Below are 24,024 nucleotides of genomic sequence, written 5' to 3'. Positions count from 1 at the left end.
ATTTTCCCGAGCTCTCTAACAAGCTCAGGCAAAGAGGCTGTTGCAGGAATGGATGCTAGAGGTGTGGGCATTACTCCAACACCTCCAGAGGTAACAACAATGAAGCAACTTCAAATTGAATCAAATGAGAAGGCCTAGAGGTAGAAGTAGCAGTAGCAACAATTTTCTTTGGCTGAGGGATGGAAATCCCCTATGACCCCAGAAGCCTTGGAAGGCCTAGGAAGAGCTGCTTTGCGCACCATGGGCGGAGGAGATTGGCTTGAGCCCTAGCCAGAACCCTGTTGCAAACCAAGGAAAAATGAATTAGGAAGTGGTTTGCAATTGAAATTGAAGAAAACTAAAATCAGAAGAAGAAAAGTTGGGATACCTGAGTTAAGCTTGGAGTTTTGGGAAGAGATTGAGGTGGTGTTGTTACATTAGAAGGCCGAGGAAGATCAGCTTTGCTCACTAAGGGTGGATAAAACTTGCCCGAACTTTCACCAGAAACCTACCAAGTCAGAAGAAAAACACAAGGGTTAGCCAATCACATTGTATAAAGTGAATGACAAAGGTAAAAGACTTGTATACCTGAGCTGTACCCTAAGAAGAAGAAGGAGGCACATTTGTGGTTACAGTGGTCTTGGAAGAAGCCGATTGGCTGGCCCGAGAAGCAACCTGGGGAACCCTCGGGCTAGTCACTTCTGAGACCATAGGGACCTTAGGGACTATTGGCTCCCCAAAAGTGGTTGGTGGTGGTTGATAGGCCTCATGCACTAGAGATGACTGGAAAAAGGCAAAATAAAATACACGTAACAAGTAAAGGGAACTTCAAAGAGAAATTCAGAAAGTTTAGAAGGGAAAATACGGACTGAGGCATTATCATCCTCAATATAATGAAGCATCTCCCTAGTTATTAGGTTGAACTGAGAAGTTGGTATCACCACCATAAGAGGAGCAGAAGAAGTGGAGGTTAAGCTTTGCCCGACTTGAGAAGCTGGTGCCCCAACCTTTGCCTAGAAAAAGGATTAAGAAGTTTGTCAGAATTTTGGAGGATTACCAACTTAGCCAGAAGTAAAATAAAAGTATACCTTTGTAGGCTCGGCCTGATGAGGAGAAAGTTGCGCTACTCGGGCAGGATGGGAAGAAGTCTCGGGCTGGATGGTCCCTTCACCTCTAGTAGACTATTTGAAGAAAACAAGTAGAGAGTCAGTTCAAGTATTGAAAAAAGTGAATTTGGAGAATAACTATGGGCTTAGAGAATGAGAATTATACCTTCACATCATTGAGAATCTTGTTAAGGAATTCTCTGTTCACTAGTTGCATCTCTTCAGCCGACTATCCCTCTTTGGGAGTGGGGGCAGGTTTCTTGGTTGCTGGAGGTCCTAGTTACAAGAAAGAAAAAGGTGTTAGCTCGTGCCCTAAGATAAATTGAAACTGCAACTAAGAAATGAAAATTGAAGTCTAAAAGAATATTAAAAGATGAAGTCACTTACTAGAAGACTTTTGCTTCTTTCTACCCTCCTCAATTGAAAGGGCAGTGGAGGATTTAGAAGCTTTGGAGGTTTGGGCTCTAGTCCTCTTCCTTATGGGGGTTGCCCGGGGACCAGGCAAGGCAAGTCGACGTTGAGGCTACTCCTAAGGCTCGGATTCTGAAGTTTCCACCACGATTGTTCTTACCCACCGGGACGCCCGAGTCTCCACTTCAAGCTCTGCCTCGGCCTTTGAATCTCCAAAAGCTCAGAGATATCCCCACCATCTCCAAATGCATGACTAGACCCAACACCTTGTCTCGCAGCCTCTTAGACGACCAAAACATCTGCAACTTCTTCATCCAGCCCGACATCCACTTCTTTAGTGTTACCTTGGGCTGTAAGATCAAGTTAACCAAGGAAAAGATAATGGAAAACAGATTATAAAAGCATCATAAGATGAAAAAATAGGGCGATGTGATATACTTATTAGAAGAAGCTAGTTCTTTTAATGAACCATTTCCTTCCAGCTCTCAAGCTCATTTAGGGTTGGACTTGATGAAGAGTTACCCAAAAAGACGGTCATAGGCTTCCCTAATGTCCCTTCTATACTTCTTGGACCACTTGGCCTCCCACCAAGTGGCAAAGGAATCACTGCATTCAAAGTTTAACGTCATGGGCTTGTGGGCGATCTTTCTCATCACTTCAAGACTGCGCCGGGCTACCCGAAATATGACTTTTGAGGAAGAGCGGAGGCAGTAGGAGGTTCCATAATGCATAGAATCAAAGAAATGCATTGGGATGGCTTGTTTGAACCCAAATGGCCTACCACAAAAGTTTAGGTAATAGACATCCAGCTCGCGCTGGTAGCCTATGTGGTCGATGCGTACTCCCTAAACTAGATCTCACTACAAACTTTTCCTTATATAGCGGGCTGGCATCTTCCCCAAAGCCATCCTGGAAAATTTGGTCCGAGAACTATGGATATCTTTGCACAACAGAAGCACCCCACTCCAAGTCTGCCCGAGTCTGGCAAACTCTGAAGAAATAAAGGCAGGAGAATGTTAAGTGATTGGTTGGGGATACCTCGGCCAAGATACGAGCTAAAGCTACTCCCTCAGGGAACTCCAGGTTGGGTACCCGAAGCTCGGGGAAGTACCACTGCAGCCACAACTAGACCATCTAAGTTGGCTTGTTAAGGTTGGTCTCAAAGGGCTTGTCTCTGGTCATCTAAAAAATGAGGTGCTAGAGGTGGACGATAAGGAAATGCCCCGTGGCCATGTCGTCAAAGGAATGATGGGCTTCTACCAAGGGGATCCACTCTAACTTCACTCTTTTAGATTTATTAGGGAAGATATGCTTGTTGAGCCAGTACAGAAGAAAGTACATATGCTCTTGATCTCCATTGGTAGTGGCTAAAAGTGGGCTGAAGGTACTCTTAGCAAATGAGATAAAACCCGTGAATGACGTCTCATAACTCTTGAAAGTTGAAGAAGTTTATTCCTCCATCTTCAAAGAAAATTGAGGTGTTCAGGCCTGCCCAATGACGAAGAAGGCCATTGTGTAAGCAGCGCATGTTGACGATCCCCTCGCCAAACTCACATTTAGGACGAACAGTTTTTGGTGCCATTGGATGGTTTTTGAAAAGAAAGTAGAAGATAGTTGAAGGCAGAAAGCAAGAAAGAACAAAGAGTAAGAGAATTCTGGAAAATCTGGGAATTCTAGAAGCTCAGAGAATAAGAATTGCTAAGGTATTTGGCCGAGAGGTTTAAGTGAAGGTTATATAGTAAGCAGTTAGTTAACGTTAGAAATCATGGGTTAGGGCAAAGGTTTATTCGAAAACGACTAATTAAGTGGTGCAAGTCCATAGTAAAAGCATGCGGCTGATGTTTAATCATTATTAATGTCTCGGTTTGCAGACTTAACAATGATTAAAATGGGCACTATTTGGGTTGATATTTAAACATTAGGCCTTGTATAAGGAAAAGTCCGAAGGCGCCAAAACAACTTGAATTTACCCGAAGCCCAGCATTGAAGCCTAGAGACAAACCGAAGCCTTCTCAGCCAAGATATAGGCCATGTGCCTTGGACCGAAGTGACAACTGACAAAGACCAGCTCACTACTAGCCAAAAAATACTTTCTGATGGCACAAAGGTGTACTTACATGATGACTCACTGCCTTTGAAAGCCCTAGGCCAGGACAAAGCCCAGATAATCGGGCCAAATCACCTATAAAAGGAGAAATAGACAAAGACACTCAACCAATCAAACAAACAACATACAAACTCTGCTCTCAAGCCATATTTGCATCTAGAAAGCTGAAATCAACCTAGATTCAGTCCTTTTAACAGTAGTTTCCTTAGAAAAGCTATATTTTATCTAGTTTAAAAGCTCTGCTACCCTCCCTAGTGTTGTAGTATTGGTTGCCTCATGTAAAACTTATTTACCATCCATCCATTTTAGCATAAGAAAGTGGCTGCACGAGGTTCGACCTTGTCTAACAAGGTGAAATCTTGCCGGAGTCTCTTTGCTTGCACTTTAAATTAGTAAATATATCGCTTAATGTACTTTTTAGTATATGTTTAAGTTATTTCCATCTGTTTTTCACTTAAGAAGGTCCATTTGCATTCTAATTTGGTTAAGTTAATGAACTTGATCTCATTAAGATAAACTGGAAATAAGGAAATGGTTTAAAGGGCCTTGGACTCCCTTTGTTTTGAATATACAAGATTATGAGCTAAAAGTCCTTGTTTACAAGGTAAGAAAAAGAACTTTAATGCAGACTTAACCCATCTGTGAAAAATCTTTTGATCACAAGAAATTTAAGTAACTTAGGGCGCAAGTAATCAACTTAAATCACATCTCTGTTATAATGAGATAACAGTGGAACGCCTAGCACTTTGTTAGTTTTGATTGCGAGCCTTAAGGCCTACACCTAAGGCCCTACAAAGGCACTTTTCAAACTAACTATGAACTCATCTTATAGCACACCAAATAGCAAGAGCCCGACTACAACATACCAAGTGTCATCCACCCTGGGGAGCTGTGCAAAAGGGCCATCCACCTTTACCTTGAACACATATAAGTTGACTATAAGTGGTGGATGGGCCTGATAGCTAACACCTTCTTTCTTAATTCCACTGTTGTCTCATATTCAACTTTTTTCCCTTAATTTTCCTAGTTAAATTAGAGCATTATATCGATTATAATAAAAAAAATCATATAAATTTGACAGACAACGACACTAAATAATTAGAATTGGAGATCATAATCTTTAATGGAAATACTCAAACCCCCCTGATGAGCACCGTCATTGCCAAATCCATGTCATCATTCCTAACTGCTCATAGAAGAAGTAGAACCCTCTCCAACATAACCATCTTCCAAAAAATCAGTCGTCTCAACAGCATAGTTTCCAATTCCAGTTGGCTACTATGGCGGTGACCTGTTGGCAATCAGCTGAGCATTAACTGCCATGCAATCATCTGAGGCTGCCTCTTGCACCGACTTGGGCGATATATCATCCCTCACACAAGACGGTAGCTCCAACGTGGAAGGTCGACGCAAGCAATAATACGTAACGTCTCGAGCTATAGCTGCCGCTTCTGTCGTGGAGAATGAGCCTAACCAAAGCCGGTCTTGGGTCTCCGAAACACGGATTTCAGACACCCACTTGCCCTATTTATGTTGGCACACCTCCTTGAGTTTTCTGTTTGCTGTGCTGCATGGACTCCCGCTTTCTTTTGAACTGTAACTCATGATGATGGTGATGATGATGATGATGATGACATATGTGTGTGTGTGTGTGTGTGTGTGTGTGTGTGTGTGTGTGTGTGTGTGTGTGTATAAACTCTGTATGTATATATGTAATAGCAAATGGGAAACCTTGCGACTCTGATTATGTGAATGGAAAAGCCAAATAGGAAAACAAATGTTTATATAGGTTGAACAACCAGGTGTTCAAGCTAGATCTGTCCCTCACACAACTCCCCTAGGTCTTGCCTGTCGTGCAAGCTCTGCTGCTTAGTGTACTACAATATGAGTTTGTTATTAGTTTGAATGGTGCCTTTGTGGGGCCTTTGTTAGGCCTTGAGGCTTACAATCAAAACTAATATGGATCTAAGTATGCCACGGTTATCTTTGTATAACAGATTGTTCTTTTTTTGTCATTAACTGGGTTGATTACTTACACCACAAGTTACTTAGACTTCTTGATTCTATTTGGATTGTTACAAATGGGTTAAGTTTGTATAAAGTTCTTTTTCTTGTCTTGTAAACAATGACTTTTACTTATAATATCATAAGTCCAATTAAAGGGAGTTTAGGGCCCTTCAAAGTATCTCTTTGGTTATGGCTAACACTAAAGAAGCAAGGTTAATTAGTTCAACAAGATCATAGATGAAACTTTAAACGAGAAGCAGTCGAAAATGATGATGATGTAAGATACAATGAAAAATGCATAGAACAACAAATCTACTTTATGTAAGTACAAAAAAAAAAAAAAAAAAGACTCAGGCAAGATTATAACCTTGTCAGGCAAGGTTCGTCTTCTTGCATCCATTTCCCTTTGTGTTTTATAGGGGTTGTACTCTTTGGAGAATGAAAAACAAAAGAAGTTTACTAGAGGGATTTGATACTACAAAATAAAGGAAATGTAGCAGAGCTTTTAAAACTTGACAAAAGATGGCTTTCTACGGTGGATCTATGACTAAAAGGGTAGAATTCTGGACAAACTAAAGCTTTTCTGGTATCTTGTTTGTTTGAGAGCAAAGTTGGATGTCTTTTGATTGATTGGTTAAGTGTCCTTATCCCTTGTGTCTCTCGTTGCTTTTATAGACTCTCTAGCCTGACTGTCTAAGTTTTGCCCTTTGGTGATGGCATTCGGAGTCTGTTGAGTCACCATTTATTTACCTATCCTTGCTTTTGAAAAGTGTTTTATGCTAGGGGGCGGTAAGCTGCCCTTTGAGTGTCACTTCTCACATAGGCTTGTTGCCTATTCCTTGGCAAAAAAATGATTTTTAACTCTTCATGGGTTCTCGACTTGTCCGAGCCCAATCCTCCTATTTTTTGCGTTTTTAGGCCTCTAATCACACTAAGCCCAGCATTAAATTTCCATTTAAACAGTACCCCATTTAATCATTGTTAAGTCTACTAATTAGGACATTGATAATGATTAAAATCAATTGCATGCCGAAACTGGGTATTAGCGCCTCTTAATTAGCCATTTCAAATAAACTTTTGCACTAACCAATGATTTCCAAAGTTAACTACCTGCCCGTTAAATAACTTTTATTTTACCCTTTTCGGCTATCTCTTCCAAGAAACTTGACTTTTTGAACTTCTAAATCTCTTGCATTCTCAGCCCTCTCTTGCCTCAATTTCTAGCCATTCTTCACCATTTCTATTAAATTCACCAATGGTTCCCAAATCGCACCTTACATACGAGTCTGGAGAAGAGATTGTCACTCTACGCCATCGGCTCAACAGCCTTGATCGCCTTCAGACTAGCCTAAATTTATCCATTTTCTTCGAGGAAGATGGAGTACATTCACTAGGGCCTGCTTGGACTGCCCGAGTTCCTATTACTATGGAAAGCAACATGCTCGCTGCCAACTAGTTCACCCCCAACCCTTACATTGTTGAGGCAGGAATCTTTGCTTCAAAGTTGTCAGAATTCAAGAAGAGTTTCCCCTTAATGAATGATGAAGCCTGGTCCAAGTGGGTGGATGAATTATAGCCCATTTGGAAAAAGAAATGGATGGAAAATAGCATCTATGAGCTTATTATGATGTCCAAGACCGTTATCCCCATCAAGCATAAGCTTCTCTCAACAACTCTTATTTTTTGGAACACAGGAACCAACACTTTCGATTTTAGAATGGGCTCCATGACTTTCACCATCCTGGATATGGCTCAACTATTTGGTTTAAGGTCATCGAGCATGTATGTAGACATTACACACGATTAGTCATCACCCTCTCGCCCTACTACTGAAGACTCAGAGGCTTCTCAATCTATCACTAGTTTGGAGTACAACTCTATTACCTTTAAGAGCTATGAGACGTCATTCTTTTTGCCAAGAAAATGTTTAGCCCACCTTCCCCCACTACTGACCCAGCTCAGGAACATATGTACTTTCTCCTATATTGATTGAATGAACATATGTCTCCTAACAAATCCAAATCAGTGAAGCTGGAATAGGTCCCTTTAATGGAGGCGCTGCATTCCTTTGATGATGTCACCACCGGCCACTTCTTTCTGGCACATCTGCATCATCTGTTTTATAAGATGACAAGGAATCAGCTATTCGAAACCAAGGTCAATAGAGCTACCTTGATGGTGCAGCTCTAGCTTCAATGGTACTTACCAGAATTTTGAGCTACCAATTTGGAGTTTCCAGAGGGAGTAGCCTCGGCCCGAATTCTAGCAGAGGCTTCCACCACTAACCACTCCATATTAGCCTACCTTAATTTCTTCAAAATCTGTAGGACTCAGGCTGATCTGGAGTTGGGTGCCTCAGTGCTCAGGAGGTACCCTTGGTTATTGGACAACCTTTTCCAGGTTTTCTTTAAGGAGGATGCCAAGAGCTTCTGCAAAGAGAAATTCATTAGCTGTACCTAGCAAAGGAACTTGGCATAGGGAGGTAAGAGCAACCGAGCGGCTACGAACACGGGCTGGAAGTTTATCACCCCAACTTCTGTGGTAGGCAACTGGGTTTTAAACAGGCAATCCCCATCACTTTCTTCGACCCAGTCCAATGTGGAACCTTCTATCGTCTTCGTTCTCATTCAGATGCTACATTTCAGGCAAGTAGGCGCAGCTTGGAGGTAATGAGCAAGATAGCTCGTAAGCCTACAACCCTCAACTTTGAGTGCACATCTCTGTTCATCATTTGGTAGGAGGCCAAAAGGTCTAAGAAATATGATAGGGATGTCATAGAAGCCCATGATAGGATCTTCGAGCATGTTTTCTTCAAGTCCCTTCCTAAGAAAGAAAAATTTAAAAGCTGGAAGGAGGTCATCAATCAGAAAAACCAACTGCTGCTGATAAGTAACCTACATTGTTGCCTCTTTCCTTAACTTTATATTTTAATAGTTTATGATTGCTAATTCTTTTCTTGATCTTGCAACCCAAGGTAACTATGGAGAAGTGGATGTCGGGCCAGAAGATGAGGCTACTGATGCCTTGGTTCTTTAGGAAGCTGTTGCAGAGGCAGCTAGGCAAGAAGCAGGCTCTAGTCATGTCCCTGATTATGTTGAGAATATCTCTGAGAAGTTCAGCGAATCATCTGATTCTGAGCCCGAGTGGATGTCTTAAGCCAGGCTTGCTCCTCCTACTCCAAGAGCCACTCCCACCAAGAAAAGAACTAGGTCTCAAACTTCTCAAGTCTCTAGATCTTCTTCTTCCCTTTCAACTGAGGCGACAGGGAAAAACTGAAGTCTGTTCTGCTATCAGCAAGAAGCTTGATCTTACCCCTCAGGAAATGTAGGCAAGTACGAAAGGGCAGCAAAGTGACAAGGAAGTTATTGCCAAGATCTTGGAGGAGTTGAAGGTAGTTTTCTTGAACTTTGAGTACTTAGTTATTTCTAAAATTCCTCTCTTGGACTCAGCTCGTTTTTGTTGTTTTCTAAAACAGGCTTCTAAATCAAAAGGGACTTCCTAAGCAAAGCCTTCTTCACCTCCAGCCTAACCTGTGCATCTTTCTTTTCCTCGAGTTGAGCCTTAAGAGGTAAAATTCTTCTTCTCAAAACTTGTCAACTTTGTATCTCTAAGTTTTAAGTGTTGACTTTACTTCTACTATTTTCCAGGTAAAATGAGGCATCTCATCACCTCAAGTCAAGCAAGCACTAGCTCTTTCTTTTTCTTCCATTCCTCCAGCAATGGTACTGACTTTCACCTCCCAATTTAATCCAACAACTGGAGAGATGCTCCACTTCCAAAATGATGACAGTGCCTCTGTAAACTTCATTTTCTAAGCAATTCTAAGCTTTTCTTACTGTTATTTCACTTTGAATTTATGCTTTGTACTCTATCTATGCTAGTCTTTTCCCTTGCCAAAGGTTACCACACATCCCACTTCAGCCACTGAGGAGCCCATATTTCCTGAGATACCAGTTGTCTCAGAAGCGACTAGTCTCATGGCTTCTCATGCTCTCATTCATGCAAGCCAACCAACTCCTTCCAAGATAGCTATAGCAACACATCCTTCTATAAGGCTCATCTTAGGTACAAACATACTTGTAATCTTCTTTTTTCCTAATTCAAGTCTAGATTACTCTTATTAACTTGTCTTCTTTAGTTCTAATAGGCCTTTGGTGAGGGCTCGGGCAGGTCCTCTCAGCCCATTGTGATTAAGGTAGCTCTTCCTCGACCTCCTCGAACTACTGGAGTCTCAAGGATCCTGATCCCTCAGCCTAAAAATGTTGTTGTTGACGCTGAATCCTATTCTTCTGTCCCTGTTGAGGTTGCCACTGCTATTATTGCTTCTGGTGATGCATAATGCCTCATCTCCTGGCTTCTCTTCCAGCCACGGCTTATTTGCCCCGAACTAGTTAGAGAGTTTGGACAAATTAGGACAAAGCTAAGATCCCTAAAGTGCCCTTCTAAGCCTCAACACCTTCGAGATCAGCAAAGGGTCTTCAGAGAATGGATGTAGAGGGACTTATCTACCTCATTCAACCTTAAGGCTCTTCAAGGTGCTGAAAGAGCTCTCACTGATTTATATCAAGCTAAGTAGATGACTAAGGTGCAGTACGAATCATTCATCTCCTTCTTTGAAAATCTGAGGGCTTTGAGGGATCAACATCTTAAAGTCGAGAGGCAGGCCAACAGGGTAAGGTGCTACAAGAAGAAGCACACTAGGACCTCCATTACTCTACATCAACTGGTGGATGAGGGCTCAGCTATGGATGATCGAATAATGGTGGTAGCTATTGAGATCCAAAAGCTGGAAGAATAACTTTATGCTTTGGAGGCCGAGTAGATTACCCTCTCGAGCAAGCTATACAAGAAGATCGAGGAAGTGAAAAGAGTAAACCATGTAGTAGATGAGTCTGAGGCTCAGTTAGCCAACAAAAATATAGCTTTAGAAGAGTCAGGTCACATTTTCACCATCATGCAAACTTATCACTCTAGGATAGCTACTTTGGCTAAAGATGTAAATTTTTTTTATTTAGGGCTCATGTACTTCCCCCAATCATTGAATGAAAATATCTCTCACTGCTTCACTATTTTACTTACTTATTTACATTTCTCTAATAGAAACAATTGCTTCAAACATACAAAAAGGGCCCTCACCTCTTCTCTAAGTATTATACTTTACTAATTTAATAGTCTCTAACATCTCAAAGAGTTGGGTGGTACTTCTTTAGAAATTTAGCATTGATTAGATGTTTCTGTAAGTTTCCCTCTAAATCTGCCAAGTAATACCCCATCTGTTTAATACTTTGGTAATTGTAAAAGGGCCTTCCCAAGTGGGACTCCATTTCTCAAAACCTCTAACTTGAGCTCCCAAGGGAAAAACTAATTTCCATACCAATTCTTTTTCTTTAAAAGTCTTTAGTCTTACTTTCTTATTGTAAGCTCGGCCAACAACCTTTTTCCCTTCTTAGATCTTGTTTAGAGCTTTAATTCAGGCAATATCCAAATCCTCAATTCCTTCACACATGGTCTGAATGAATTCATAACTATGTAGGCCAAATTGGTTCTAAAGCCTCACAAAACTCACACTAATCTTGATCGGGAGCACTGCATCTTACCCGAATGTCAATGCATAAGGAGTAATTCTGGTTCCTGCTCCTTTTTAAGTTCTATAAGCTTAAATAGTATCTCCCAACTTCTCATGCCACATTTCTGGGCTATCTGCCACCATTTTTTTAATGATGTTCACCAATATCTTGTTACTGGCTTCTGCTTAACCATTAGATTGGGGATAATTAGGGCTAGACTGGATCATCTATATCTTGAACTTAGCTATAAACTCTTCCACTTCTTTTGATATAAATGATGGCCCTCTATCTGTAACAATCGTTTTAAGAACCCCATATCTGTGTAGGATTTTGGTCTCGATAAACTTCTTCACAGCATCTGAATTAATGGTCATCATAGCTGAACAATCAACCCACTTAGTAAAGTAATCAATTGCCACAATTATGAAGGTATGTTATTTGCTGGAAGCTGGGTATATTTACCCGATAAGGTTCATGGCCCACCCTCTGCAAGGCCATAGTTTTACTACTGGATTCAAGGGTACTGACGGTGTGTGTTGGAGAAGTCCATGCCTTTGACATTCTTCATATCCTCTAGCATAAGCTTTACAATCTTTCTCCATGTCGGCCATAAGTAGTCGTATCTTTTTAGCCATTACCCTCATTGATTCTTCCAAACCCAGGCATTTCAACAAAAGCCCATTTGGAGTCTTTCTCAACAAAGTTTTATCCCATATAACAAACCTAGGTGCCTATTGTTTGATCTTCTTACTAGTGGGAAAAGAAAGGTCTTTCAAGTACTGAATAATAGATGTTCTCCAGTCCTCTATCTCAGGTTCTTTAGTAATTACATCCAGGCTAAATCCTCTCTCAAAGATAGAAGGGAGACTTCTCCTTTGTATCTCTACCTTCATCATAGGCCATCTCTCTTGACTATGTGCTCCAGAAGCCCTATGTGCCATTTCATTGGCAATCAAATTTTCTTCTCTGGGAATGTGCCTAATTGTTGCTTCATTACCCCAATAATCCAATAATTGAGTAGCTGCCAAGTAATACCCTACCATTATGATATGTATGCACATGTACTCTCCATTTAATTGATTAATCACCAAATCAGAATCACCGTATACTTTTATTTCAGCTGCCCTCAACTTTATGAGAATCTCTAAGCCAATAATCAGTGCCTCATATTCTGGCCTATTGTCAGGAGTATCCTTGTAGTCTAGAAAGAATGAGTAGCAATGTTGGATTCCCTTTGGATCAACGATAACAATTCCAACTTCTGCAGCATGTTGTGTGTAGGATCTATCGAAATATAATCTCTAGGGAGTGATTAATAAGCTAGTTATTCTTTTTACTTCTTGCTGAATCTATTCCTCTCTGCCCAAATAATCCTTATTAGGTGGGATCTAGAGGCTAGCCACTTCTAAAGTTTTAGGGATGTTGATGAGTTCCTCTTTGGATTCTTAGTGCTCAACTAGGAAGTCTGCAATTGCTTGTCTTTTTACTGCCCTCTAAGGTACATACTGAAAACTAAACTCTAATAGTGCTAGAATCCATTTCCTAATCCTTCTAGTTAGCATTGGCTTGGACAACATGTATTTAATCACATCAATTTTGGCGATTATATGGATATGGCAAGGCAACATATAGTGCCTTAATTTGCTGGTAATGAAGTACATGGTTAAGCATAATTTCTCAATTGGGGTATATCTTGTTTCTACCTCGTTAAGGATCCTACTGAAGTAGTATATCGCCTGCTCCTTTCCCCTTTCATTATTTTGAGCCAATAAACCCCCTATTGATTTCTCGGATGTTGAAATGTAGAACTTCAAAGGCTTCCTCTGGGGAGGCATGAGCACTAGAGGAGAGGCTAGACAAGTCTTCACTTTATCAAAGGCCTCTTGGTGTTGAGGGCCTAACTCAAACTTGTCTTGATTCTTCAATCTCAACAAGGGAGTCAAAGGTTGGATCTTGCACACAAGATTAGCAATGAATCTCTTTAATAAGTTAATCTTCCTTGGCAACCTCTACAATTGCACTTTGTTAGTGGGGGTAGGTGATTCCATTATAGCCCTAACCTTGTTCTTGTCTACTTCCATACCTCTTTGTAGACCAAGAATCCCATATAGTTGCCTGAACTAACCCCAAAGGTGCACTTTCTAGGGTTCATCTTCAACTTCTGGGTTCTCATTCTCAACAAGGGTTGTCTGAGGTCTTCCAGGTGCTGATATTTAGTTCTAGACTTCACCATGATGTCATCAATGTATACCCCCATGCTATGCACGATCAAATCATGAAAAATAGGATTCATTGCCCTTTGATAATTAGCACCAATATTTTTTAGCCCAAAGGGCATGACAACGTATTCATAAGCTCCTATATGTCCCGGGCATCTGAATAATATCTTATGTATGTCTTTTTTAGCCATTTTTATCTGATTATATCCAGCATTTCCATCCATAAAGATAAAACTTTGTGTTTTGCAACTGCAACAATGGATAGGTCAGCCATAGGCATAAGGTATTCATCCATAGGAGTTTCTTCATTAATATTTTTATAATCAACACAACATCGAATGGCATTAGTTACAGCTTTCAATACAGGTACAATGTTGGCCAACCACTCTTCATATTTTGCAAGCCTAATAAAGCCTGCCTTTACTAGCCTCTTAATTTGCTTTTTGACTTTTTCTTCTATTTCTTTTGACATTTCTTTAATAGGCATTCTATGCTCTACTAAACAAGAGTCTAATCCTAGCATTTCCATGTAATGCCATGCAAAACAGTCTTTGAATTTGTGCAAAAGATTAACTACATTTGCCCGATCTACGATTTCCAGCAAGCCACTGAGTTGTATTGGCCTTGGATTCTCCTCAATTCCCAAATTAATAATTTCTAAGGGATCTTGAACTTCGGGTGCTGGTTTATCGGGCTCTGTATGCAAAAATTCTAGTGACTTTGATGCCTCAGGCTCATCCTCTAGCCAATCCAAGTTATATATACATTCTGCCATATGGATGGCTGCCTTCACTTCTTCTTCCAAAATTTCTCTCCCATGATCATCTTTGGTGTCTAAAGTTCCCTCTCCCCACTCTGACATTTCTTTGGCTAAGTTTTCCTTGATCTTTCTTCGTTATCTTCCATAATCTAGTAGTCTCTTAATTAAGGACCTGACTGATATCACTTGTCCTTTTTCTTTTGGTATGTCATCATTGACGAGTAGGGACAATATAAGGCATGTCTCATTCCTCCTGAATGAGGGAAAGTCTTTGTTCTGAGAGCTTTTGGGCCGTCACCTTGGTAGGGCGACTGTTCTGATTAGCACCTAGACATTGTAGGATCCCAACATTGGGTTTGTAGAAATTAGCTTCAACAACATTAGCTGTGGGGAGAAATGCTAGTGACTCGACCTCCATCATCTCCCAAAATCCTTGTTCTGCAGTGGTGGGTTCATGATAGACAACAACTTATTGGTGCAAGGTAGATGGTATAAACAAACTCTGGTGTATCCAATCCTTTCCCAGCAACGCCCCATAAGTAGAGTTGTTGTCTACTACAAAAAATGCCAACATAATTTTCTTGGATCCCAAGTTTACTTCTAAAGGTAATATCCCATGTGTTTTAGTGATGGCCCCATAAAACTAGACACTGTGAGATTAAAAGGAATAAGGTATTCTTCACATCTACAAAGTCTCTTTATCTGTTTAAGTCATAGTACATTAACTGCTGCCCCCCATCTATCAACACCCTTTTAAAAGGAACCCCTTCCAAATAAGTTGTCACATATATAAGCTTTAGATGGTTTGCTAAGGCCAGACTTGGTTTTTTTAACATGATCTTATCAAAATAAACTTTCTCGGGCTCTTTTTGTGTGGGATCAGGCAAGTCTGCTAAGCGTGACTCATCTTTACTAACCTCTTCAATGTTTACAAGAGCCATCATTAGCTCTTATGGCAAATAATCATCCTCCATTACTGCTGGTTGATTTGGTTCTGCACAGAATATAGAAGACAGTACATAGGTCATGTTCACATGAAAGTTGCTAGGTCCAGGTGTTCCTTTCTTCTTTTTCCCAATCTGGCACAGAAATTGATCCATCCAAGCTTAGGCATCTTTGGTTAACATCAACTCGGGCACTTCCTTTTCTTCTATTGTGTTGAAATCATGTAGCTGTTCTGGAGTCTGAAATGGGAGATCCTCCTGTGGTAGTGGAAGCATAATTCTTTTAGAAGAAATGGTTCCAAAACAAATAGGTTTTGGATTCCAACCTGGTGTAGATACCATCACCATGCTCTTTTGCACTCTTCTTAATACCTTGTATTTCCCTGGATGAGGAGTTTGAGGAACATAATCCCCTCCGCCTTCAGCCTTGCTATTAGCCATATCTACTTCTCTCTTGCTTCTCCAACTAAGTTGTCTCTCTCCTCCTTAGGTAAACACCTCGAACTTAACATTCTTAGAAGCTTCTGAAATAGTATGAATTTTTAGTGAGTTCATATAAGCCTTATGTTGCCTATGAATACTTCTTATCATGGATGCCCCCATTTCCTTGATAGGTCTTCTGTCTTTGCCCATTATGTACCATTTTTGGCCCAGTCGGGTTAAATCCACCTTTATAACAAGTGGTATCGGGCTCATAGCTCTTTCTCACCTTCCTTATCTCATGTTGTTGTGGTTGGTTGGCTAAGAAGTCTTAACATCCACCCAGCGTGGTAACCTCATGTCTTTATCTTCCACCTTTTTAAGGGCTTCAAAGTTTCTAAACACTTCAGATAGACCCTTGGACTCTGAATCTCCTCCCCAACTTCTAGAACACATTTTTAGTAGTCTCCTTGTTTGTTTTAGCAGCCTGAAGAATACTCATGTGGGCATCATGTTCTTCTATCTCTTTCCTTTTAACCAACTCTCGATCGATGATGGCACATGATGCTGTTACCTTGAGCTCATATTCACATTGACATCTACTACAAAAAAAAATTACTCATTTGACCACGGCTGCTTGGGGCCTATCGGGCAACCTTCTAATGCCTTTGTTAGCCTACACGTCGGCCTTCTTTCTCCTCTTTATCCAGGGTAACTTTTCTCTTCCCATTCTCAACCCAATTAAGATTTATCATGTTGATTAGGGCTTTAGGGAATAAATCTGTGTCAATCATCATGTTGGCCTAGGTTTTTCTAGCAACAATTTCCCTTTGACTATAAAGTCTTTGATCCAATCTCTAAATTGCACACAGTTAGCAGTGGAGTGATTGAAGGTATAATGGACCTTGCAATACTTCTTCCCTCTGAGTTCTTCAAGTTTAGGCATCTTCTTAGTGTTATCGGGTAAGATTACCCAAGCCCTTATTAGTTTTTCATAGATGTATGTGGTTGTAGTTAAGTTAAAGGAATATGACTAATACTTTGGAGGTTTAATAGATTGAACCAATCCCTTCGTCATCAAAGGTTTGAAATGAGTGGTCATATCTGCAACACATAACTCTATCCCTTCTCCCAGGCTATTATTATTTTCTCCTGCCTCTAGGCCTTCAAACTCTATTTGATGTATTGGCGTTTTCCTTTTATAAAAAAGGGGCACTTTAGATAAATGCTTCACTTGTTGTTCTTCTGTAAACAGCTTCTATTTAGTGGATGCAATCACCAACTCCTGAAACTCGTTAAACTATACATCATAGAACTTCTTCCTCATATGTAGTCTCAGAGCCTTCTGGGCAATGGCTATGAGTTGAGCATGGTTGATTAGGAACTGGAATATGATCCTGGTCTTTCTAAACATCATCATACAATCCTCTTTAGACTCATGTTCATATTGCTTCACTTCCACTAGATCATTAATGGTCATTTCAGGTTCCACCCTATATAACTGCTCATGAAAGGCCATCTCCATTTGTCCCCAGCTAGCAATGTAATTAGAGGGTAACAGAGAGTACCATTAGGAAGCCAAGCTTACTAGTGAGTTCCTAGACAATCTAAGTTTGTAGTTGGGGTTGTCATCGAACGTCATACAATGATTTGAAAATTTTGAAAATGTGATCTCTAGAAGATGCATTACAATTTTTCCTGTTGAAATGCAAGCATTTTGAAATTGAGAGGAAAGGATTATGCTCGTCAATGTACTGAGGATAAGGCTTTTGATATGTTATCCTAAACATCTGGCAGCTTGAGGTTAAGCATTATGTACCATCATCATCCTTAATTCTGCTAATCATTCCTGAGTTGTTGATTAGCCATATTATTGTGTAGGGGATAAGAAGTCCCCCACTTCGAGCTATGATCGATGCCTGAGAAAGATTCCCTCTGTATGTCTGGCTGCCTCCATCTAACTTCTCATCCTCCCTTATTAACCAATGGTGGTGGCTTGTAAGTAAGAGGCTTGCCCCAGCTGTGGATAAGTCATTTCCACTTGTTTCTCTTACCGAGTTAGATGCATCAATCTTTATCCCTTCCTACCTGATCTGCCTTCTAACATCTAGTGGTAGTGGCAAAGGATCAGGCAAGCTTGTCTCTTAAAACTCTTCATTAGGGTCTTCTTGCCGACTGATTTCAGCCTCTTCCTTCCTTTTCTCTTTGTTCTTTTTTTCTTCAAGTAAGGAAAACAAAGGAATTGTTGTTCCTTTTCTGATAACACAGCCTATTAACCTTTCCTCTGGTTTCTAAAGAGATCTTTTCCATACTCCTCAATACTTGCATCATGGTGGCTTACAAATCTTCATTAGTGACCTTTCCACCTGACTTTTCAAAAAAGGTCGGGCTCTAAGATCTGGGGGATGTATGTTGAAGGAAAGTTCTCTGGGTGATCTCCTATGCCTGCTTCTATTGGACAAAAAGGTTGCCCAAATTCCACCTTCCATCGAACGTTCGATCCTTCCTTCGTCTTAGCATACAATATTATAAAATAAGTCCCACTAGGTGTGCTAAAATTATGTTCGGGCTAGATATGTCCCTCACACAACTCATATGGGTCTTGCCTGTCGGGCAAGTTATGCTTCTTGGTGTACTGCAATATGAGTTTGTTATTAGTTTGAATTGTGTATTTGTGGGGCCTTTGTTAGGCCTTCATGCTCACAATCAAAACTAATATAGATCTGAGCGTGCCACTGCTATTTTTGTATAACAGATTTTTCTTTTTGGTCATTAACTGGGTTGATTACTTGTGTCACAAGTTACTTAGACTTCTTGATTCTATTTGGATTGTTACAGATGGGTTAAGTCTGTATAAAGTTCTTTTTCTTACCTTGTAAACAAGGACTTTTACACATAATATCATATGTCCAATTAAAGGGAGTTTAGGGCTCTTCAAATTATCTCTATGGTTATGGCTAACACTGAAGAAGCAAGGTTAATTAGTTCAACAAGATTAATCATGGATGAACCTTGATCTACGAAAATGATGTAAGATATAATGAAAAATGCATAAAACAACATATTTACTTTATACAAGTACAAACAAAAGAGACTCATGCAAGATTATGACCTTGTCAAGCAAGGTTCGTCTTCTTGCAACCACTTCTGTTTGTGTTTTACAAGGGTTGTAATCTTTGGAGAATGAAGAATAAAGCAAGTTTACTAGAGGGATTCAATACTACAACATAGGAGAAAGGTAGCAGAGCTTTTAAAACTTGACAAAAGATGGCTTTCTACGATGGATCTATGACTAAAAAGGTAAAGTTGTGGACAAACTAAAGCTTTTTTGGTATCTTGCTTGTCTGAGAGCAAAGTTGGATGTATTTTGATTGATTGGTTGAGTGTCCTTATCCTTTGTGTCCCTCGTTGCTTTTATAGACTCTCTAGCTCGACTATCCAAGCCTTGCCTTTTAGTGATGGCCTCTAGAGTCTAGTGAGTCACCATCTCTTTACCTATCTATGCCCTTGAAAATCGCTTTTTGCTAGGAGTGAGCTGCCCATTGAGTGTCACTTCTCACATAGGCTTGTTGCTTATTCCTTGGCAAAAATTATTTTTAGCTCTTCTTGGGCTATCGACTTGTCCGAGCCCAATCCTCCTTCTATTTTTTTGCGTTCTTGGGCCTCCAAACACACTAAGCCTAGCATTAAATATCCACTCAAACACCAGGAAAGTCAAACCCAAAGGTGCAATAATTTATTGGGTAGTCCCTAGTGGGAGGAAGGCCAAGGTCAAAATTTTCATAGGTCAGAGCAAGAAGGGATTTCACCATCCAAATCCAATAATATAACCCAAAAACGGCATAGACGGTAAGGTACGCTAGAACAAGGCAAGGATTTCATGTACGAAATGTTGGACAATTCTTTCGCTTGATTGAATAAATCAACCAAAAACCGACTATAATTAAAGAAGGATGTGGTGGATGGAAAATTAATTTCTCTTTTATATAAATTAAGGTCATCGTCACGTTCGTTTAGTATATAACTAGCATAGTGTGTATGCACTTTGTGTGTGGGAACATTTTTTCTTTTTGCTTTTAAAATGGGAAGAAGAGAGGGAGAGAAAACGTTGGAGTAAAGGTGGGAAGAGAGGTTTTTTTATTATTTTTTATTTTTTTAATATTAAATATATGTTAAAATCACATGCAGATAAGACTTCAATAAAATTGACAAATAAAATTTGGTTAAAAGGTATTTCAGATAACACCTTGTTTTGTATCTGATGTGAGGTATATAAGCACATGAGAGAACATATTCTGATATCACAAAAAAAATAAAAAATAAAAATTAAAGTTCCATCATAAAAATTTAATTGATGATATGGGCAATAGCAAAGTTCTTATTTCCTTGATTTGGAATTTATGTTTTCAACATGCTCATTTACTTGTGACAAATTTTTAAGTTTAACATTTGATCAACATAAATTAAATATCGTGTAATGTGTGGCTGTTAAAAATAGAAGAAATAGGAGTCTTTTCTACAGAAAAACACGCGGCTGGGATTTAAGAATGGAAACACACGTCAGGAACAGGAGGGAACGAGAGAGTTTAAAGGCAGAGATTAAGCCACGTCAGAAAAGACCTTGGGATGTCAATGCATATTACCTAAGCCATGATGTCGTGAGTCCTCAAATGTCCACGGCAAAGGAGATTGACCAAACTGGCCTTATCGTCTCCCACTTTATAGCTATAAGTTGAGCATGTCATTAGGTACTTAGTTTGTGTTACGTAAAATCAATTTTAAGGTGGTTTTATTGCCATTTTAAAATTGTAGGTGGTGCTCTTTTAAGAAGAAAAATTTGTGTGGAGCTTGATTTGTTACTAGATCATGCTAAATGGTATTACATCACCATTTTGTACCTTTCATGTGTTGAACCAAAATAATAAAGGACTCTCCTTATTAAGTATTTTCTCTTTCCCATGAACATTCACTATTCGTGTATTGACTTAAAATATCCACTCATCAATTAGTATTATGGAAAAGGAAATTCTTAAAAGTTGAACTATTTATGGACTCTCCATCATCTCATGTTTTTGGCACAATTAATATGACAATACTATAAAACTTCGTACAAAAACATGAGATGGGGGAGTGCATAGAAAGTCTCCTTAGCATTTCTTTTAGAATTATTGTCTGGTTGTATTTTTTTAGACTTGAAATGAGAAATCTTAAATTCAATTCTTGTAGGTTATATTTCGTTTTATTAAAAAATGATAATAAATACCTATAAACTTGTAACTCAATTAATTATGTTTTGTTCTTTCTCATAATATTATTTGTATAAAAAGAAGAGTTTATTGTTAGCTAAAAAGAGAAGACATTAGGTCCTAAGTGAGAGGTCCTCGGTTTGGCGAATTCAAACCAAATTATTATTGCTAGTCTATTGTGAGATTTAGCAAGTTAGTGCACTCCCCCACTCCTCAACGTAAAATCATCTTGTGTATTTAGAGGATTGTACGTGGAAGCTAAAGATTACACAAAAAGCACAGTCATGCTAGCACGTGAAAACCACAATGTTAAAGCAAATGGCACTTTACTCAGTGACGGAAAATAATGATGTTTGTACGCTCGAGTGCAGGTTAGATCCCAATCGATCTCGTTTCCCCTAATAACTAATAATTTAACTCACTAATACAGTCATTTGTAATAAATAAAAAATAAAAAAATAAAAAAATAAAAAAATAAAAGAAAACACAATGTAGAAATTCAAACTTGTTTTGCTTCTCGATTGTTTCCCTTCCTCCTACAAACGTACCCCTTCAAAATTAGATATCTCCAACGTTGGACGAATCCCTTTGACCAAATTGATGCATCTGTACTATAATATCAATTTTATAAACCATGTTTTAAATCCACATGTGGTTCTAGACTCTGCACACGAAAATATGATTCCTCACTATTTAAGGTATTGCCACATATGACTATTTTAAGGAATATCGTCCTTTTTGGCAAATACCGCTTTACGGTAGTAGTAGAAATTAATTATATCTCTGTATTAAGGTGCGGGTTCCCACCTCACTTTGCTCCTTTGATAACTAACCATTTAACCCAAAAGCAAATAACAAGTTTTGTATCTTTAAATAAATGACATGGTGTAATTTATTTTCTTTTGGTTGCTTGATAAGGAGAGGAGAGATAGATTCTTCAACATATCAGGAGCACGTCCTACTATTTTAAGTATTATAAAAAGTTGAAACTATAACTCAGGTTTCAATCTATCTTTCTTATTCTTCTCCCATTGGAAAGTCAACGTATAATATACACCCATATCTTGTAATATAAGCAACATTAAGAGATTAGGAATCCTAACCAAATTAGGACGCACAATTACATTCCTATACAATCATGTTGACTCACGCCAACACTCTCCCTCAAGTTGGTGCATAGATATCTTCCAGACCCAACTTGTCGAGCCCCTGAAATCTCCGAGTAGAAATCGCATGTGTCAAAATATTTGTCAATTGATCTTCTGTCCTTATAAACAGAATGTCAACCAACGTAATGTCCAGCATTTCTTTTATGAAACGTCTATCCACCTTAACATACTTGGTCCTATCATTTTGCATCAGATTATTAGCTATCTCTCGTGCTGCTTGATTATCACAGTACAACAGCATAGACCCTTCAGATTTGAACCCTATCTCATTAAGTAGAATCTGAAGCCACAGAAGCTCACAAATATCATGTGTCGTTCCTCTATACTCAGCATCAATCGAAGACCTTGCCACCACATTTTGCTTCTTACTTCTTCAAGTCACAAGATTACTAGCTACAAACATAAAGTATCCCGACGTAGACCGCTGCTCAGTAATATTTCCAGCCCAATTTGCAACAGTATACCTTTTCACCTCCTCCTCATGTACATTAACCCTGGGGGCGATTGTGCATGACAAGGTCTGAGTAGATACGAGGAGCACTTCGGGTAGCATTTCAGAATTCAGAGATTGGAGTGATTTGGTTACCCCGATACGTATCCTTGTATTTCTTTGGGAGCCTACAGGCATGTCTTAGCTCCGTTGTAAATATTGTTAATTTCAATTCATTATTTCAATTTGTATTTCCTGGCATCACTTTACAGTCGACCGTCACACATCGATCCTGAACATATGTCGGGATCGGAGCGTGACAGCGCGGGATTTGTAGTGTCGTGTTTGCGAGGGCTCTACTCCGAGCGAGTCCGAACTAATATCATTTTCGTTAATTCAAATCGCACCAAACATGGATCTGTAGTCCCACTTAAGATAGTCGCACTTAATAACATGTAAACAAACGAGCCGTTACAGTCTTACATTGAGTGTCATTGAGTGCCACATATATATTCTATCAAATCTACCCCCTATATACAGACACGTGCATAATTTTAGTTATAAATATATGCTGACATTGCTAAAACATACCTAGGCCAAAACCATATAAGTTGACTACAAAAGGTGAATGGGCCTGCTAATTAGGTCCTTCCTCCTCAATTGCATTGAGTCAAATTCCAATTATCTCCCTTAATTTTCTTAATGGAAATTAGTGCTATAATAAAAACCATATAAATTTGACAGAGATTGACACTAATTAGATTTGGAGATCATAATCGTCAATGGAAATGCTCAAACCCCCTTGATGATCACCGCCGTTGCCAAATCCATGTCCTCCTCCCCAGCTGCCCCTAGAAGTAGAAGTAGAACTCTGTCCAACATAACCATCTTCCCAAAACTCAGTCGTCTCAACTGCATAGCTTCCAGTTCCAGCTGGCTGCTGTGGCGGCGACTTGTTGGCTATCAGCTGAGCATCAACTGCCATGCCAGCATCCGAGGCTGCCTTCTGCACCGACCTGGGCGACATATCATCCCTCGCACAAGGCGGTAACTCCAACGGGAAGTTAAGGCCTTCCAACGTGGAAGGTCGACGCAAGCAATAATACGCAACGTCTCGAGCCACCGCTGCCGCCTCTGCCGTGGAGAAGGAGCCTAACCAAAGCCGGTCTTGAGTCCCCGGAACACGGATTTCGGACACCCACTTGCCCCATTTCCGTTGGCGCACCCCCTTGAGTTTTCTGTTTGTTGTGCTGCATGGACTCCCGCTTTCTTCCGAACTGTAACTCATGATGATGATGATATATATGTGTAATAGTAATTAGCTAGTAAGGAAGAAATGGGAAACGTGGCGACTCAGATTCTGTGAATGAAAAAGGCAAATAGGAAGAAGTGTTTATATAGGTTGAACAATTGGGAAGGTCAGACTCAGAGGTGCAATAATTTATTGGGTAGAGACCCTAGTGGGGGGGGGGGGATGGTCAAAATTTTCAAAAGTCAAAACAAGAATATAAACCAGAAGCGGCATGGACGGTAAGCTACTAAAACAAGGCAAGGATTTCATGTACGGAATGTTAGGCAATTCTTTTGCTTTTTTTTTTTTATATAAAAACTGAATAAATCAACCAAAAGTAACAAGAAGCATGTGATGCATGTTGAATT

At 39.7% G+C, this 24,024-nt stretch overlaps 1 protein-coding gene and 2 pseudogenes across 1 annotated transcript; 1 reads left to right on the top strand and 2 right to left on the bottom strand.

The window, feature by feature from the left end:
• Nucleotides 1-4,701: 4,701 nt before the first annotated feature.
• On the bottom strand, nt 4,702-5,208 carry LOC126603067 (ethylene-responsive transcription factor ERF020-like; annotated as a pseudogene).
• Nucleotides 5,209-9,948: 4,740 nt separating this feature from the next.
• On the top strand, nt 9,949-11,539 carry LOC126603066 (uncharacterized; annotated as a pseudogene).
• Nucleotides 11,540-22,786: 11,247 nt separating this feature from the next.
• On the bottom strand, nt 22,787-23,740 carry LOC126601830 (ethylene-responsive transcription factor ERF019-like). The gene has a single exon (XM_050268600.1). It carries the CDS (start codon nt 23,651-23,653, stop codon nt 23,123-23,125), a length of 531 nt encoding a protein of 176 aa, XP_050124557.1. The 5' UTR covers nt 23,654-23,740; the 3' UTR covers nt 22,787-23,122.
• Nucleotides 23,741-24,024: the final 284 nt, after the last annotated feature.

This window comes from Malus sylvestris, chromosome 15 (assembly GCF_916048215.2).
Source record: "Malus sylvestris chromosome 15, drMalSylv7.2, whole genome shotgun sequence".
In the NCBI taxonomy this organism is placed as follows: Eukaryota; Viridiplantae; Streptophyta; class Magnoliopsida; order Rosales; family Rosaceae; genus Malus; species Malus sylvestris.
This window is presented reverse-complemented; position numbering and strand designations above follow the sequence as displayed.